This window comes from Camelus ferus, chromosome 29 (assembly GCF_009834535.1).
Source record: "Camelus ferus isolate YT-003-E chromosome 29, BCGSAC_Cfer_1.0, whole genome shotgun sequence".
Lineage (NCBI taxonomy): Eukaryota > Metazoa > Chordata > Mammalia > Artiodactyla > Camelidae > Camelus > Camelus ferus.
The window spans coordinates 22,568,469-22,584,746 of NC_045724.1; the positions used below are offsets into that span (position 1 = coordinate 22,568,469).

A 16,278-nucleotide genomic window follows, 5' to 3' on the forward strand; every position below is an offset into this window, starting at 1 on the left:
GCAGCATCTCAGAAATATATTTCAATGAAGGAGCTAGAAGACGATAGTTTTTCATGATGCTATGGAAGGAAGAATGTGTTTAGATGTAAATGTACATGAAGTTTACTGTACATGACCTCTAAGTAGTATGCGATGATATAAATGGGTATCAAAGTTAAAGGCTGTAAGCAAAAAAATCTACTTCATGCAGTTGCCATATTAAACTAATAACAAGTACATGATAACAGTAACTAAATCAAACTAAGTCCCCAAGCACAGACTAGATATCAGTTGAGACAGCTAGTATTGAGACTAGCCTGCTGAATTTAAGTGCATGAAATAGACACCAAGCTCAAAATTAAATATTCTCTCTAAACCCATATTTTTAATGGAAGGTGATTTGTGACTTTCTGCTGTGGTCACATGTGACTAGGCTGAGCCAATCAGACGCTCTTGTTCAGAACTTGGAATCTTGGGACCAATAAGAGAGAATCCACGGTGGCTGCAGTGGAGGTGAGAGACCACGGCAGGCACCAGCGCCTGCTTCCGCAGGCGGTACCGACAGCAGGGATTTGGCTGTGCCTTGCCTGCCTCGGTTTTGCCATTTTCAAGCTTGATTATACTGCCTTCCTATCAAGTCTATGGAACATCCAATCTTCCCAGTAAAATCTTCTTCTGCTTAACAACAGTAGGTTTCCGCTGTTTGCTACCACAGGCCAGGACTAACAGAATTGGGAGCTGATTAAATAAGTAATGGCTCAGGAGGGGAGGAGGACATAGCTCAGTGGTAGAGCGCATGCTTAGCAGGCACTAGGTCCTGGGTTCAATCCCCAGTGCCTCCATTAAAAAAAAAAGTAATAATAAATAAATAAATAGACCTAGTGATTCCCTCCTCCAAAAAAATTCAATAAACATTTTGAAAAATAATGGTTCAGCTACACAGGTGTTTAAAAAGAATGAGATAGATTTACATTATGATGATACGTTAAGACACCAAAGATTAATCCTTAAGTGAAAAAAATTAAAGGTGTGGAACAGCACTCACACAAACATACTGGTGGGATTGGGACACACACATGCACACAGGCTTAAAGACAGACAGAAAACAAACCATTACTATGCTAGGTAAAGTCGTATTTTTCATTTTTTTTACCATAAGTATTCATCATTTCCACCATAATAAAAAAAAAAGATGTAAGTTTTTCAAAGGATCTATTTTGCCATCAGACACTATATAAGCAATACTTTCACTGGCCTCATCCAACGACCACTATAATGACGTGGCATTTACATAACTAGCAAAACTTCTAGTGTGACCAGAAATAGTTTCGTTAATTGGTCTGCTAAGAAAATTAGAAGGAAGCCTGCAAGTAAAATAATGTATTGTGAAATAGAAGATGTTGACTTTCCTTTTAAACTCCTAAAAGCCACTAAAGAATAATCAGCAGTACTTTTAACAAGACTTACTCATCGCTAAGGCTTAAAATTCACATATTCACTCAAATCCAGTATGATTTTTCCATTTCTCAGGTAAATTCTCCAAGAAAGGAGACTCTAAGCCAGAAATGATGGGGGAAAAAGATCAAGAAAGAAAAAAAGGTTAAATGGTGGAAAGGCCTCATCAATTACGGTCAGAAATCCGAGTTACGGGTAAAAATGTATCCCATTTAGAGATGGGGATAAAACTGCTCCTGTGAAGCTACCCAGAGGACATAAAACCAACTCTTCATACTACACAGTGCCCTTCACAGCACGCGCCCAAGATTCCTTCAGTCGTAAGCCCCCACAAATCCCGACAAATACTCTGTAGAACATTCTGGGGATAAAGTCATCCAACCTTCGTGGCAAAATAAAGACGGATGAGCTCAGCTCAATTCTCTGTTCTCCACACATAACAAATACAAAAATACGGGCAAAAGCACAAACTGATTCTATAGGATAACTAGGTGGAAAATTTTTCAAACAAATGAGACCACGTCTGGTGTCATATGTGATTTATCCTCGGTAAATTGGGGCCAACAGCTATCTAGGATTATTGTGAGAAACTCTGAAAGCCATAGCATAGCACTTAGCATATAGTAGGTGCCCAACAAATGTTTTACTGAAAATCTGAATCTGCTGGGAGCCATTCACTCTAGTGAGAATGAATCTTCTCCATGCTCCCTTAGCACTTCGTGTATACATTATCTCTATTACCTCATCTTGTAATTACAGCAGCAAATCTGTCTCCCCTTTGAGGTGGGGCAGTCTTGTTCATTTTTCTAACCCCAGCACAGGGAATGCCCACACGGTATCTTAAATTTCTTTAAAAAGAAAAAAAAAATCAAATCCAATCCTTTACTGTTTGTATAAATTCCATCTTCCAAGCCCTAATGTGTCCAGCTCCAGTAACAGACCAACTCACCACTTAACACGCTCTTTCCATTTCACAGGGAATCCAAATCTCTCTCTCTTCCACTCAAGGCCCTGGTTCTAGCTGACAAAACCACAAAGGGTAAGTTTAAGCCCTCTTTTATATGACAGTCTTCTAAGTATTTCAAGGTTATTATTTATTCTCCTTTAAGTTTTCTCTTTTTTTAGGTTAAAATGTTTGTTATTTCAGCCATTCCTAAAATGTCATGGTTGATACAGCCTTTGTATCACCCTGACTGGTCTCCTGAGCACACACCCCAATGTGAAGACGTCCCTCTGAAACCAGAGTTTCCATAACTGAATTGCAGTTGAGTCCTGACAGAGGACAGCTATTACCCGCCTTGTCTATACATTATACTTTTACTAACCTATAGTCACATTTATTCTTTGTTGGCTTTGTTACTCATCTGACTCATACTGAACCTAGTCATGTAAAACTTTTAAGTTTTTAGACGTGTACTGCTATTTAACCAGCTGATCTCCATCTTGTATTTCTATGCTTGTTTTAAAAGTAAAAGTAAATACAGGACTTTCACATCATTTTTTATTAAATTCCATTTTGCTAAATTTAGCCAATCATTCTGCCTGTCAAGGTCATTTTAGATTCTGTCTGGTAGAATCCACACATTACCTCTTTCAACCAAACTAGACTCCATCCAAGTTGCTGCTGATATGAAATGTAAAAAATCCAGGACTAAACACAACAGCATGCTCCCTCCAGCCTGCCTACATGGTCCCAATTATTAAACAAGTTAAAAATCCACTTAGCTGTGAAACCAGCAGAATTTCTTCACCTTATACCAAAGGTTACTCTAAAAAAGTGTAACAAATACCTTTACTTCAAAGACTGGTGAATCAACTCACCAGGCATACAACTATTACTGTAACTAATAACTGATTTCCTTATTTAATAATTTTTGTATCAAGTAAAGCTCTGAGCATAAGTCATTTCGGATACACTTACTTTCACTTTGCCCTTTGAAATGGTTGAAATTGATCTGTCCAGAGAGATAAGAAGATGACCTTTTATCAACAGATTCATTTAGACCAAAGAATTCTGTAGACCTACAGAACTGCCTCTTTCCAAAGGGGTTCAAACTTGAGAGAAACCATTCAAGAGGTATCTCAAGATACCAAGAGTGAGTGTAGAACAAACCAAGGCAGGATACAACTACTGGCCCTACTATCTCTTCCCTGAAAACCAGTGAAAAAGAACACCTACTTGACATCCTTTTCAATTTCAAGCGGCCCACGAGGATATGTGAGTTAGAAAAAGACTTTCTTTTATGGAGTTCTAAAAGAATTTCAGGATCAAAGAACTGCCATTTTGCAGGTTAACATGTGATCTTGTTTCCTTCAACTAAGTAGTTACAGTTTGAAGTCAGCACAGTGAATAGCTTTTTCTATAGGCAAGACCTCCCCCATTAATTTTAGGACACTCAACAGGTTAGAAAAATTTATCTCCAAAATATTACTATTAATCAAGCACTTTAAAGCTTAAAATCATCTGTGCATAATGTTTATTTCAAACTCACAAAAATCTCGTGAGGTAGACCAATCAGACGTTACCACTGCCTTTTTCTAGATGAGAAAACAGAAGTTGAAGATGTCTGAACTTGACCAAGGTAACAAGTAAGCAGAGGAGCCACCAAGCTAACCAAGGTATTCTAATTACAAATACTAGGCTTGTGGAAGATTTTCAAGTGTGCTGTCCAGGCTAAAATAACCAGAGAGGACTTAAGAGTAATATATCACTTGCCTCCTAGATGCATAGTAGTTACTGATAAAGGTGGACAAGTAGTTAAAGGGGGAGTCATCCATCAATGTTAATGATGTTGGAGGCCACAGAGCAAGCACAAATGTACCACTTACACTTATATATCAACTGTAAATAAATGGAGGGAAACAAATAACTGACACTTAAATTTTAAAGACAGCTACAAAGTCAGGGGAAAAAACCCAAAAGCCTAGAGCACTGGTGAGCAACCCTACAGAGTGCACTAGGCAGGTACTATACACATTTTACAAACAGAAAACCCAGGAATTTAAATTGTTCACTTGCACAAATAAGAGTTATTGGCAGGTAGCCTCTTTCCACACTGTCCTACAAGGTAGAGATGACACCATACACGCTTGGGAAATGTGACCGCCATACTGCTTCCTGTGTGGGACACGTGCCGCCGTGCCCCAAAGCCCATGACAAAAGGGTACAGCTGTGACCCACACCTTAATCCCTGTTCATATGATTGAACCAGGCTGGTACCTCATGGTAGAAATAAATTCAAATGCATGGTAAAAGACAGCCTCTCAGACCAAATTAAAAAAAAATATATAGCAGTGGGCTATATAAAAAATAGAATTAAAAAAAAAAAGGGTGACATGGCAGAGCTGAAACAAGGATGAGAGCTGACTGATAACTACTCTGGACAGTGATTTCGATTAGTGGGTGAAGCTGAAGAGGGGCACCCCTTCCACCCACAGGTCCACTCAGAGGTGTGGCTCCAGAACTCCAGCACGTGAGCTCAAGGAGCAGGCACAAGAATGATCCATGCAGCACTGTAAAAGGCGACAAACAACCCATTCACACTTCCTTCAGAGAAAAAAGAGGGGGAAAATGGCAGTATAATCAAACAACAGAATGCAATGAAAATTAAGCCAGTCAAGCAATTAATGTCAACAAAATCGAGCAAAATACATTAATCCCGTCAAAATAATCTTGAACAAAAAAGTTTCAGAGCAAGTACAGTAAAATTCCACTAAAATGAAGTTGAAAAAGAATACACACAATTTGTGCATTGTTTACAGGCACATACATACAAATGTAGTAATCATACGAAAACTTTTTCATGGGATGATAAAAAACAGCAATTTCAGGAGAGTGATTACCTCTATGGACAAAGACAGGTGAAGAGTATACAGCGGGCTTCAGCTGTATCTGTAATGTTTCCTAAACAAAACAAACAAAAAACCTGTTCCAAAGAAAAAAGGATGAAAAAGTATATAGAAGGCAAACATGAGTGAAAAGTTAACATTCAAAATTAGTATTAAGCACTTGAATACTGAAAACTACAGTACTAAACACAACATGTAAAAAGTGGAGGGGAACTTAAATGACAAAGGAATAATTAACTCCTCAGCAAGATGTAAAGCCCATGCACACCTTACAAATTAGTCCTCAAATTCACTAGGGAAAAAAAACAGCCTGACAAAACTACAAAAACAAAACCCAACTGTCATAATAGGAGATATTTACATCTCACCCTAAAACTCAAAAGACTGTTAAGAACACAGAAGATACGACCCACACGTGTAAGAGCAAGACTGATCTAATCGACATTCTACAGAACAGTTCTTCCCTCTTTTGCGCAAGTGGAGGTGGCCTCTGTTTTAGTAAAGGGAGACAAGGGACTGCGTACTTCCACGTCACTGCAAAAGACCAAGCAGCTGGGAAGCCAACAGAAGACGTGTGATATGGAATTGGTGGGAATCAAGAAATGTGTAGGATCTAGGAGAGCCCGGAGCCTGGAGTTAGAAAGACCTGGGCTCAAACTCCAGCGCGGTCAGTTGCAATTAGTCTCCCTTTCCTCACCTGTAAAATGGAGCCTTCCTCATGGATATTACTGTTCAGATTCAATGAATTATATCCTTAGAAAAGGCCCTAGGTTTATAAATATACTACTTGCTTATTGATATTTTCCTCTACAGTACACTGTATTCTTTTCAAGAGGAATCAGAAGAATGCCTTTCAAGACTCAATTAAGGAATAATTAAGTATATGAACGCAGTATTTTTAAAAATTAATGGTTACTATATTTGGGTAATGAATGAAATGAAAATAGGATTCTCTGCACTGCTTAGTGCTAAATACAGTGACCACTTTAAAAAGGCGTACACTGTATGGATATTACTTGTTTCTGCCTTCAATTCACTGTTTCGACCTACGGCTTCTCCCCAGCCTGCTGCATTAGGCAGAACTGCGCTCCTCCCAACACATAAAGACACACACACCCTAATCCTGGAACCTGTGAACATGCTACCCTCCAAGGCAAAGGGAACTTTGCAGATGTGATTAAGATTACAGACTTTGATATGAGGAGATTATCCTGGATTACCCAGGTAAACCCAATCTAATTATATGAGTCTTTAAAAGCAGAAAACCTTTATCAGTTTCAGAGAGATGGGATGACCCAAGAAGAGTCAGAAATAGGTGACATAGGAGGACTTGATCCGCTGTTGCTGGCTTTGAAGGACAGAGGAAGGGGTCTGTGGGCCAAATCGTATAGGGATGTGGGTAGAAGACTCTGAGGCTGGGAACAGCCCTCAGATGACAGCCAGCGAGAAAACGGAGATCTCCACAAGGAACTCCATTTTACTAACAACCTGAATGAACAAGGACCCTCCAGAAAGAAACCTAGCCCTGCCAAAACCTTGACTTTGGCCCAGAGGGACACACATCAGGCTTTGGATATGTACTGGAACATACATGGATTTATGTAGAACTTCAGAACCTTAAGATAATACATTTGCATTATTTGAGCTGCTAAGAGTATGGTGGTTTGTTATGTTAGCAACATGAAACTAATACGCTCTCTCTCGTCCGCATTAAAAAAAATGTAAAAAATCTTTATGTAAGTGCCATTCAATCCTTTCTGAAACAAGGAGAAATAAACTGGTCAACGCATGGAGCCGACTCAGTGCTGACTACTTAGCGCACACTCATCATTTTCTAAAGCACTAGCGCTGTGCCGGGCACAGTCTTGCTTTCCAAACCTTCACTCAGCATGCATCCGTCAACATTCATATTCTTTCTTCCTCGGATTGGACAAGAAACACAGTAACTGTCAGCTACATCTGAAAATGGCAACATCTTCAACAGAGAACTGGAGACGCTTACAGCTACATCATAGCTATGAAAAGTAAAGAGGTGGGAGGAGAAAAGAAAGAGTTTGCCCCAAAGGACATAGCTCACTTTCTTCATCTATGAAATAGCAACCTCATACATTCCTGCTCAAGGACTAAAAGAGAAAAAGCTTTTGATACAGTATATGAACTATAAAAAGTATGGAGAATTCCTCATCAGAATCTTCTACAAAGAGTGGCAAAAATGAGCATGACAGAGAATTCCATATAAATTCACCCTGGGTATGCCTTAAGGTATCCTTATTTACACAAAACCCCAGAAAGCAGAAAATCTGACAGCAGAAGAGAAAGAATCAATTTTAGAAAAAATAGTCAGGCATACAAGGCCCATAGCTGACCAGCAGAGAAATGTCACGGCACTACCACCACACACAGTGCTTTTAAAAAATGCAGATGCCCAGGACTCACTGCAGATCTACTGAAACAGCATCTCCAAGGATGAGACCCCTGTCATCTGAGTTGAAAAATACTTCAGGAACTGAAAGAGGGTGACTCTGAGAGTATGACAGCAGAGGGAACCTAGCATCTTTCTGCCAGGTGCCCCTAATTTCGAAGTGAAAAATAACAGCTAGAATGTGGAGTATTTTAAAACCTGCAAATAAGCAAGGCCAATGAAATCAAATGGGAAAGTTTCATATAGAAAATGAAAAGCTAGAGGGACAAGGGAGGTCAGCGTGTGGCTGCATCTCTTGTGGCAAAGGACACAGCCTCCCAGACTGAAGATGAGCAGAGAACAACAAAATGAGCAAGCACAGCTGGGCCCGAGAGGGAACAGCAGCTGAGCTGGCGAAATCAGGATCTGCTCAAACCAAACAGCTAAACTGCTGGCTACTGCAAGAGCAGGAGAGCTGTCCAGATAACACGGGAGAGGGGGAGCAGTGAGGGAGACACAGGAGAAAATTAATCTCATGTTGAAGCAGGAATGGGGTGGGGACATAAAGGACAAGAGCACCAGTAGGAGACACAGGGTATTATCTGAGATGAGGAGGAGGAGGTAGGTTCATCAGGAAAAATGAAGAACGGGGAAAAGGAATGAGAACACAAAGTCTGAGGAGTGATATAAATATTTGGGGAGGCAAGCAGCAAATAAACCGGTTAGGACAGCCAGAGAAAGGAAAGCGTGATCAAAAATCTTGAAAGACTACAAGTAACATGCATAAAGCAAAAACTTGAGTAAATTTGAGATGATGTTAAAAGGTATGCTTCAAATATGTTTTAGCACTCTCATTTAACAGAAGAACTGAAAACAGGTAAACCTAAACAATGTATTTAGGAACACATAAGTGAGACAACTACGAAGATTAAGCTAGGGAAGGATTAACACAGAATTCCAGGTAGCGGGAGCCTGGTGGGGAGAGGGACAGGATGCAGATCGTTCTTTGACTTCGGTGTTTGATTTACTACTATTCTTTAAAATATTAAACTGTGCAAATATGTAACATACATAGATCTTACACGCATGACATATTTCATAATTAAAAAAAACTTAATGGAATTTTTCTACCTCACAATTTCCCAGTTTGTTTTTCTGTTTGTTTTCTGAAATAGCGTAACAAATGCGCTCATATAATTATATAAAATGATTTGTGTTTCTGGCCTAAGATTTTGCAACAAGAAGCTCCACCTCAGGTCTAGTGAATCAAAATCACTGGGAGTTGGGCCACTGAACCCTTAAAAAACAAAACAAAACCACCACCACCCTAGGTGACTCACAAGAATCTAAAGAATCTCAAGTTTGAGTCTCCCACAGGAAGAGCTTGAAAGCTCTGGAGAATCGAGTGCCAGTCCTTCCCCAAGTTCTCTAGGGTCTCTTTCTGCCCTCTCTCCAGTATTTTCAAACTTTCAACCTCAAGTCTCCCCTATCCTCATACACACACATGCACCAGCTGACTTGATCTTGCAACCAACTCTAAACTTCTCACTCTTTCCTTCTCTGTCATACTCAAAGTCTTCAATAAGACTGTACTATGGCCCATAGTACAGCTCTGCTCTTCCCAATATCACTCTATCTTTTAAAAAATCATCACTGAGCTACAGACATGTACTTCCAACTGCCTACTAGACATTTACCCTTTGCCAACTGGCAAATCCTTACTCGTCACTCTAATTTCAGCTTAAATAGCACCTTCCAGGTAAAGCCTTGCAGCACCTGCCACAAAAGCCCATCCACTTGTTTATTAAACATCTCCACTACTGAACGGCCTACCCTGAATATTTAAGACAAAGTCAAAAACTTTCCAACCAAACAAAAAGATTATTTAAAATGCATGTAGTAAAGGCGGTCAAAAAGTACAAACTTCCAGTTATAAGATAAATCAGTCCTGGGAATGTAACATACATGTTAATAATACTGTATTGAATAGCTGAAAGTTGGTAAGAGTATATCTTAAAACATCTCATTACAAGAAAAAAATTTTCTAGCTCTGTGTGGTGATGGATATTAACTAAACTTACCGTGGAGATCATTTTGCAATATACACGTGTATCAAATCATTAGGTTGTACACTTGAAACTAATACAATGTTATATGTTAATTATATGTCAATTAAAAAAATACATTCATCCCTTGAAAAAAAAAATACATTCAGATGATATTAATGTGTGACCAGGCCGGTTTTGTTTATTTTCTTATATAGCACTTGTCCTCAAAAGATTTTAAGCAAAAACAAAAAAAAGCAAACACAGCAAAACGGTGGGGGTGGGCAGGGAGGGAAGGAAGAGTGAAGGGGACGTGTACAAGGCAACAGGGAGCAGTGGTGGCATCTGTTACCATCTTAAAAGAATAACGAACAGGACTTGGTCAGGTAAAAAAGTTTTGACCTAATTTTTCTTTTCATTTTGCCTGGGGGTTGGAGGCGAGGAGGGTGGAACACAGTAAGAATGGATATTTCAGACAGAACACAACAGGGTTTGTGCTTCTGTGGGCCTAGATGAGGCACAGGAAAGGGACAGGAGGATTAGTGATGAGATTAAAATGGTAGGCAGATGTCAGAATTTTAGGACCAATATTTATAGGTTTATTACAGTTTTTCTCTCCTTCTGTACCTGATAATTATTTGCTTATATTAGGCCAGGCTTGTTAAAAACCAATTCCCATTTTATACCTAGATTTAAATGACACATTTTCCTGGTTTTTCAGGAACAAGGCACTATTAAGGATAAAATTAAAACTATATTTTAACCGCATTTGGCCATACACTAAGAAAACAAATATTTCAACAGTATCATCATGATCATGTAAAATGTTTTAAAAAATCTCTTCTATGAAACAGGGACTTCTGAAAAGGAAAATGTGTGTGGTGCTTTCTCATTTGTCCTCATTTTATCTCACTACTGAGAGAAAGGAACACTAATAATAATTGTTTCATAGGCTAGGGAAAAGTGAGAATCAGGAAAAGCAGTGATTTCATTTTTAAATGCATATTTTTCACACTGTGGCTTTAAAAAAAATCAGGATGGCTCTCTCACTATTGATTTAATATCATTTGAGTTGGGGGGCAGAGGGAGGACCACATTAAGTGTACCTTACAACTATGCGTACACTTAGAATTAAGAAAGCATGGTAAAGCATTTTGGCCAAAGTTAATATTAATAGTAAGAAAGTGGTAGAATTCAGCTAAAAATTCTTCTGTCAAGTTATTAATGTATATTACCAGGAACATTATAGCCTGTTGGGCTATTCTTTTATTAAGTTAATTAAATGTAAAGGGCCTACCTTCTATTAGGCTCTTCCTGGAATACAAAGCCATATAAAACACCTTTTCTGCCCTCAAGAATGTATGATTAAATATCAATGCCTACACCAGTATCTGCAAAACAGGAATTACTTTCGTAAGAATGATACAAAGTGGGACACAATGAGATAAGGAGGGGGGAGTCCCTTCCAGCCAGATCACCAGGAAAGCCAGACACATCAAAAGAACTTCACAAATGTTGACTCTGAAAGCATTCTGGAAGACCCAAGTTAGACTCTGAAGGACAGACAGAATTTTGACAAAGAAGGTACTCCAAGCAGAGGGAGCAGCAGGGACCAGGAAAAGGCACATGAATCAGCTACTGGGTGTTACTGGCAGAAGGAAGATGGGGACTGGCACTGGGGAGTAGTGGGAAAGAAGGCTACAAAAGTTAAACAGGGGCTAAAATATGGAGTTCCTTGAAGGTCAAACTAAATGTGAACAGAGGACGAGCCTCCTAACAGTCATGTGTGAGGAAGATTAATCTGACAGTAAACTATACCAAGCTGAACCGGAGTGGGGAGAAAGCAATGCCGTAGACAGTTCAGCGTCATGTCTGAGGAAGATTAATCTGACAGTAAACTATACCAAGCTGAACCGGAGTGGGGAGAAAGCAATGCCGTAGACAGTTCAGCGTCAAGTGCTCAGTGCCCTGACTAGGTGGTAACAGTAGCAACGGCAAGAAAGCAGTGTCTCCCCTTTGAACTGCCTGGGGATTGGTTTCGCATGAGGGCAAATTCCAAAAGAACAGAGCACCAACTTGTTCACATTTGTAGCCCCAATACTCCCAGCACAAGACTTCACCACAGTAGAAGCTCAGTAAGCAAACTGAAGGCAACCTGCAAAGGTTAATGCGAATCATCACCACTGCTAAATGTCCACAATCACTCTTCTCTCTGCTTCTCAAACCCACTCTTATTAGTTAACATGAGTGCCCTCTCCCAACCTCTGTTCTACAGCCTAAATCAAAATTTGCCAGTAGGCTTTAGAACCCTACTTTCTTCTTCAAATATGCCACAGCATTTTTTAAGTGTATAAATCTGCTACCAAATATTTGCGAAACACTGCTTTACCCAAGGCTTAACGTAGAAAACCATCCTGTTTCCCACCACACACCAAAAAACTGTGCTGAAAAATTGTATTTATAGCAGAAAGTTTTCCTTTTCCGCAGCAATCAACATGCTTCTTGTGTTACTTATTGAATCTGCCGTATCACTACTGCAACCACAAGCTGCTGCTTACATTACCAAAGTTGTGCAAAGGGTCCAAAGTTGTGCAAGAGTCATCACTGAAATCAGACTCTAGTATATTAATAGTTATAACACCTGAACAACTCTTAGCTTTATTATTAGATTCAAAATAATGCCAAAGTCACAGGTATTAAAAAATATTTTCAATGAGTTTGATTACTTTATCTATGAAATACAGTGAGATGCTATTTTAAACGAGAATAACAATTTCTGCTTCAAAGGGACACCAGGTCACCTGAAAACTGACGGTTGTGACCGTAGATTTGATAAATTAAAAAAAAAAAAAATCAGTGTCCCCGACAACCACACGCCAGCACGCGCGCGCACACACACACTAGCCAGTACACACCCAGGGCACTGAACAGCCTTGCGTTACCATAAAATAACCGCAGTTCACACGTGGCACAAGTCTACAGAACTCTTTCATGCTTTAATGACCTCGAAAGGGATTCCCCAGGCATCAAAGAGATGTGACTTATTCTGACTTGAGAATTGAGAGTGACAAATATATATATATATATATATGTGCGTGTGTGTGTGTCTCTCTCTATATATAAATTTTTTTTTTAAGGTTTCCGTCTCTCCTCAGCTGGCTGGCCCACACCAGGGGAGGCTTTGCCCAGGCCTTGGCAGATGAGTGTTGGTCGGAGAAAGTGGGTCGGGTCAGGAATCCCAAGACTCTCCTCCCATCACCTTCTGCTCTCCTCTGCCCCCCCTTTCTCTCTCGGGGCGGGGAAGAGGCCCAAGGTAGGGGACCCTGGCTCGGGAGTGCAAACATCAGAGTCAGGCCCTGACAGCCCTGCGCTGGGCCGCCCCTCCAGCCATACACTCCCCAGATCGCGAGTCGAAACGGCTGCCGCGGCCCCCAGCTGCAGGGCCGGCCCGGGCGGGGGCCGGGGCCCGGGCCCGGCCAGGCCGCGGCCGCTCGCAGTGCCCACGTCACCAGCTCCAGCACTGCGGAAATGGAGCGGCGCGGCAGGCAGGGAGGCGCCGGGGGGGAGTCGGCCCCCGCGCCCCGGCCCGACGCTGTTCGCTCCTCAACCCCGGCCCGGAGGCCGCCGACACCCGCCAGGCCGCGCCCCGGGCCTCACCTGTGTCGCCGATGATGATGTACTTGAACAGATAGGCGTACGCCATGGCCGCGGCCGCTCGGTGCCAGGGCACACGGCTCCTCCTCCTGCGGCTGCTCCTCCTCCTCCGCGCCCCTCACCCCGGCGCCGCTCGGCCTCCAAACGCCAGGCCCCGCCCGCCGCCGCCGCCGTGGCCGTCAGCAGCTGGGAGTGAGGCGCCCAGAGGAAGTGGGACAAACCGACACCAACCGAGCCGAGGAAGATAGCGCCCAGCCGAGCTCACTCGAACAATAACAGCCGCCGCCGCGCCTCCGCCCCGCCTCCGCGCCGACCCGGAAGTGCTGCGGCCGCCGGCGCCGCCGGGGGCAAGGGGAGGAGCCCCGCACGCCGGCCGCGGCCCGCCGGCCGGAGCCCCGCCCCGCCAGAGCCCCGCCCCGCCGGCCGGAGCCCCGCCCAAGGCCGCGCCGGCTGCTCCCAGTCCGCCCGTGCGCCCCCTCGGCCGCCGGTCGTTCCGGCACGTTTAAGCGGGCGACCCCGGCGGCCCGGAGACGCTGCGGGAGGGGCGGGGGCTTGGGGTCCCGTCGCTGCGACGCGCGCGGGACCGCGTCCTTCCGCCCTGCGGTGGGACGCGGGGCATGTGGTGGGAAGGCGGAGGCCGCGTTCGGCGCAGGGCCCCGCCCTGGGCTCGTGAGAAGCTGTTTGAAAGTGAGGGAGCCACTCGGGGCTGGGTTGGAGGGCGGAGGTATTTCTGTGCTGGATGGGGGGCTTTGACAGTGAAATTGGAAGGATTTGTAAATTAGCAGCCATAAATTAGGGAATGTGCGTAAACCGTGGTGGTCCCTGCGATGGAATGCTGTGTAGTCTGAATTTTTTAAAAAAGCGTGACTTATGTTAAGCAAAAACAAGGGACAGCACTCAGTGTGTAAACATATATCTATGTTATATGTATTATCTATGCAATTATCTATAATATGTAAAAGTGATGTATGATATATAATTGTGTTTGTATATTTATAAGCTACATTTTATTGTTAAATGAATTTTTTTTTACCATTGTGTGGAAAAATGATAGGAATCCGCTTAAATACCCACATGTACTTAGTCTGAAAGGAAACAACTGGCATCAAAGGAAGGAGTGGGTGGGATTGGAGAAAGGATCCACCTTTCACTGAATTTTTTCAGTGCAGTTTGACATTTTTGCAGTCTTCATGAATTTTCTATTGAAAAAAGGGGGAAAATAACCTTTTTGCTCATTCAACTAACACTAAGTACATAGCATATTTTCTGCACTTCTAGGCATTGGAACTAAAGGTATATCCTATTCTAAAGGAGCACAGTTAAAGTGTTAGGGTAGGTTACCTGGAGAAGATGATGTCTGAACCAGAAATATGAATGATGAGCAAGAATTTGTCAAAAGAACGAAAGTTGGGGAAAGGGAACTGAAGTTTAGGCATGAGAAACAATGAGCAAAGGTCCTGGATCTGTTCAGGGAATTTAAAGATGCATAAGGAAGCTTGTTTGCTAACTCGTAGCCTCTTGTGTTGGTGGTGGAAGGGGTGTTATTGCTAGGGCAGAAGTGACTGGGATTTAGTGGCCCTGGCTCCTGTTGCCTAATATTTTCCTCTCCCTTTTGGAATCCTTCCTTCTACTGACACATTCGTGCTAGGCTGGCAGTGGCTGGTTCCTGCCTGATTTGAATGGCCTTTCCAATTGTCACCTTAAACAGGTTTCTTAAAGAGTGTTTGGAGGGGATTTTCAGAGACAGCACACAAAAATTTGACATGAAACATTACCTAGAATTGCATAATCTGGTTCACTCGTCTTTAGTTTGGGGGAGAAGAGGTCCCTGCTCAAGGCCACCACTATTCCAAAGGCCATTTTGTCCCTTCCATCTGAGTGCCTTCACTCGAGTCTTTCCTGGTGATCAACATTTAGGAAATACCCTCCTTCCAGAAGAAACTCAATTCCTTACTATTCTCAGAGGAAGTTCTTTACCCATAGCCTGAACAGGACAAGTCTACGAGGATGTCACACGAAAGCCTAGCATCCTTACAATCAGGAGCAATCCTATACTGTTAGAGGTGAGCAGAGGGAAAAGTAACTGGTGCCAGGTCACACGGGGATTTGTAGCCGTGTCAGTGTGCATATAGAACTTTACCCAACGGACACGAGGGAAACTGAAGAGAAAGGTCAGAATTGTGTATGTAAAAAATCATAGGTGGATGCACCTAGAGATAATCATACTAGGTGAAGTAAGACAGAGAAATACAAATATCACATGATATCACTTACATGTGGAATCTAACAAAATAATACAAATGAACTTATTTCCAAAATAGAAACAGACTCACAGATACAGAAAACAAACTTATGGTTACCAAAGGGGAAAGGAATGGGGAAGGATAAATCAGGAGTTTGGGATTTGCAGATACAAACTACTATATAGATATATAAAATAGATAAACAACCAGAACCAGTATGTAGCACGGGGAACTATATTCAATTTCTTATACTAACCTGTAGTGGAAAAGAATCTGAAAAAGAAAAGATTTATATATGTGTGTGTAACTGAGTCACTTTTGCTGTACACCTGAAATTACACAATATTGTAAATCAGTGGTACTTCAATAAACAGTTGTTTTGAAAAAAAATGCACCAGGGGAAGGTGATAAAATTAGAAGGCATTTTTGCAAGATAAAAAAAAAATCTCACAACAATGTCAAGGCCACAGGAGTCAAGTGTGTATTGTTCTTGCACAGGACTGAGAGGCAGTATTATTGTGCACAGGAATTGTAACAATCAGTAGCTTTGGAAGGAATAAGATCTGGATTTTCAAGTCCCTTTGTGAGCCTCAGTTTCCTTGTCTCGAAAATACAGAGAAAAACTGCCTCACAAAGTCAATTTAGGATCAAA

General features: G+C 41.9%; 1 protein-coding gene across 1 annotated transcript in view; it reads right to left on the reverse strand.

Annotated features, from left to right (window-relative positions):
* Window positions 1–13,660, reverse strand: part of RAB2A (RAB2A, member RAS oncogene family) — a 62,688-nt gene extending 49,028 nt beyond the window's left edge. Inside the window, exon 1 of the mRNA XM_032470116.1 lies at window positions 13,387–13,660. Within this exon, the coding sequence (XP_032326007.1) occupies window positions 13,387–13,432 (46 nt within the window). The 5' untranslated portion in view covers window positions 13,433–13,660. The remainder of the gene's footprint in view (window positions 1–13,386) is intronic.
* Window positions 13,661–16,278: the final 2,618 nt, after the last annotated feature.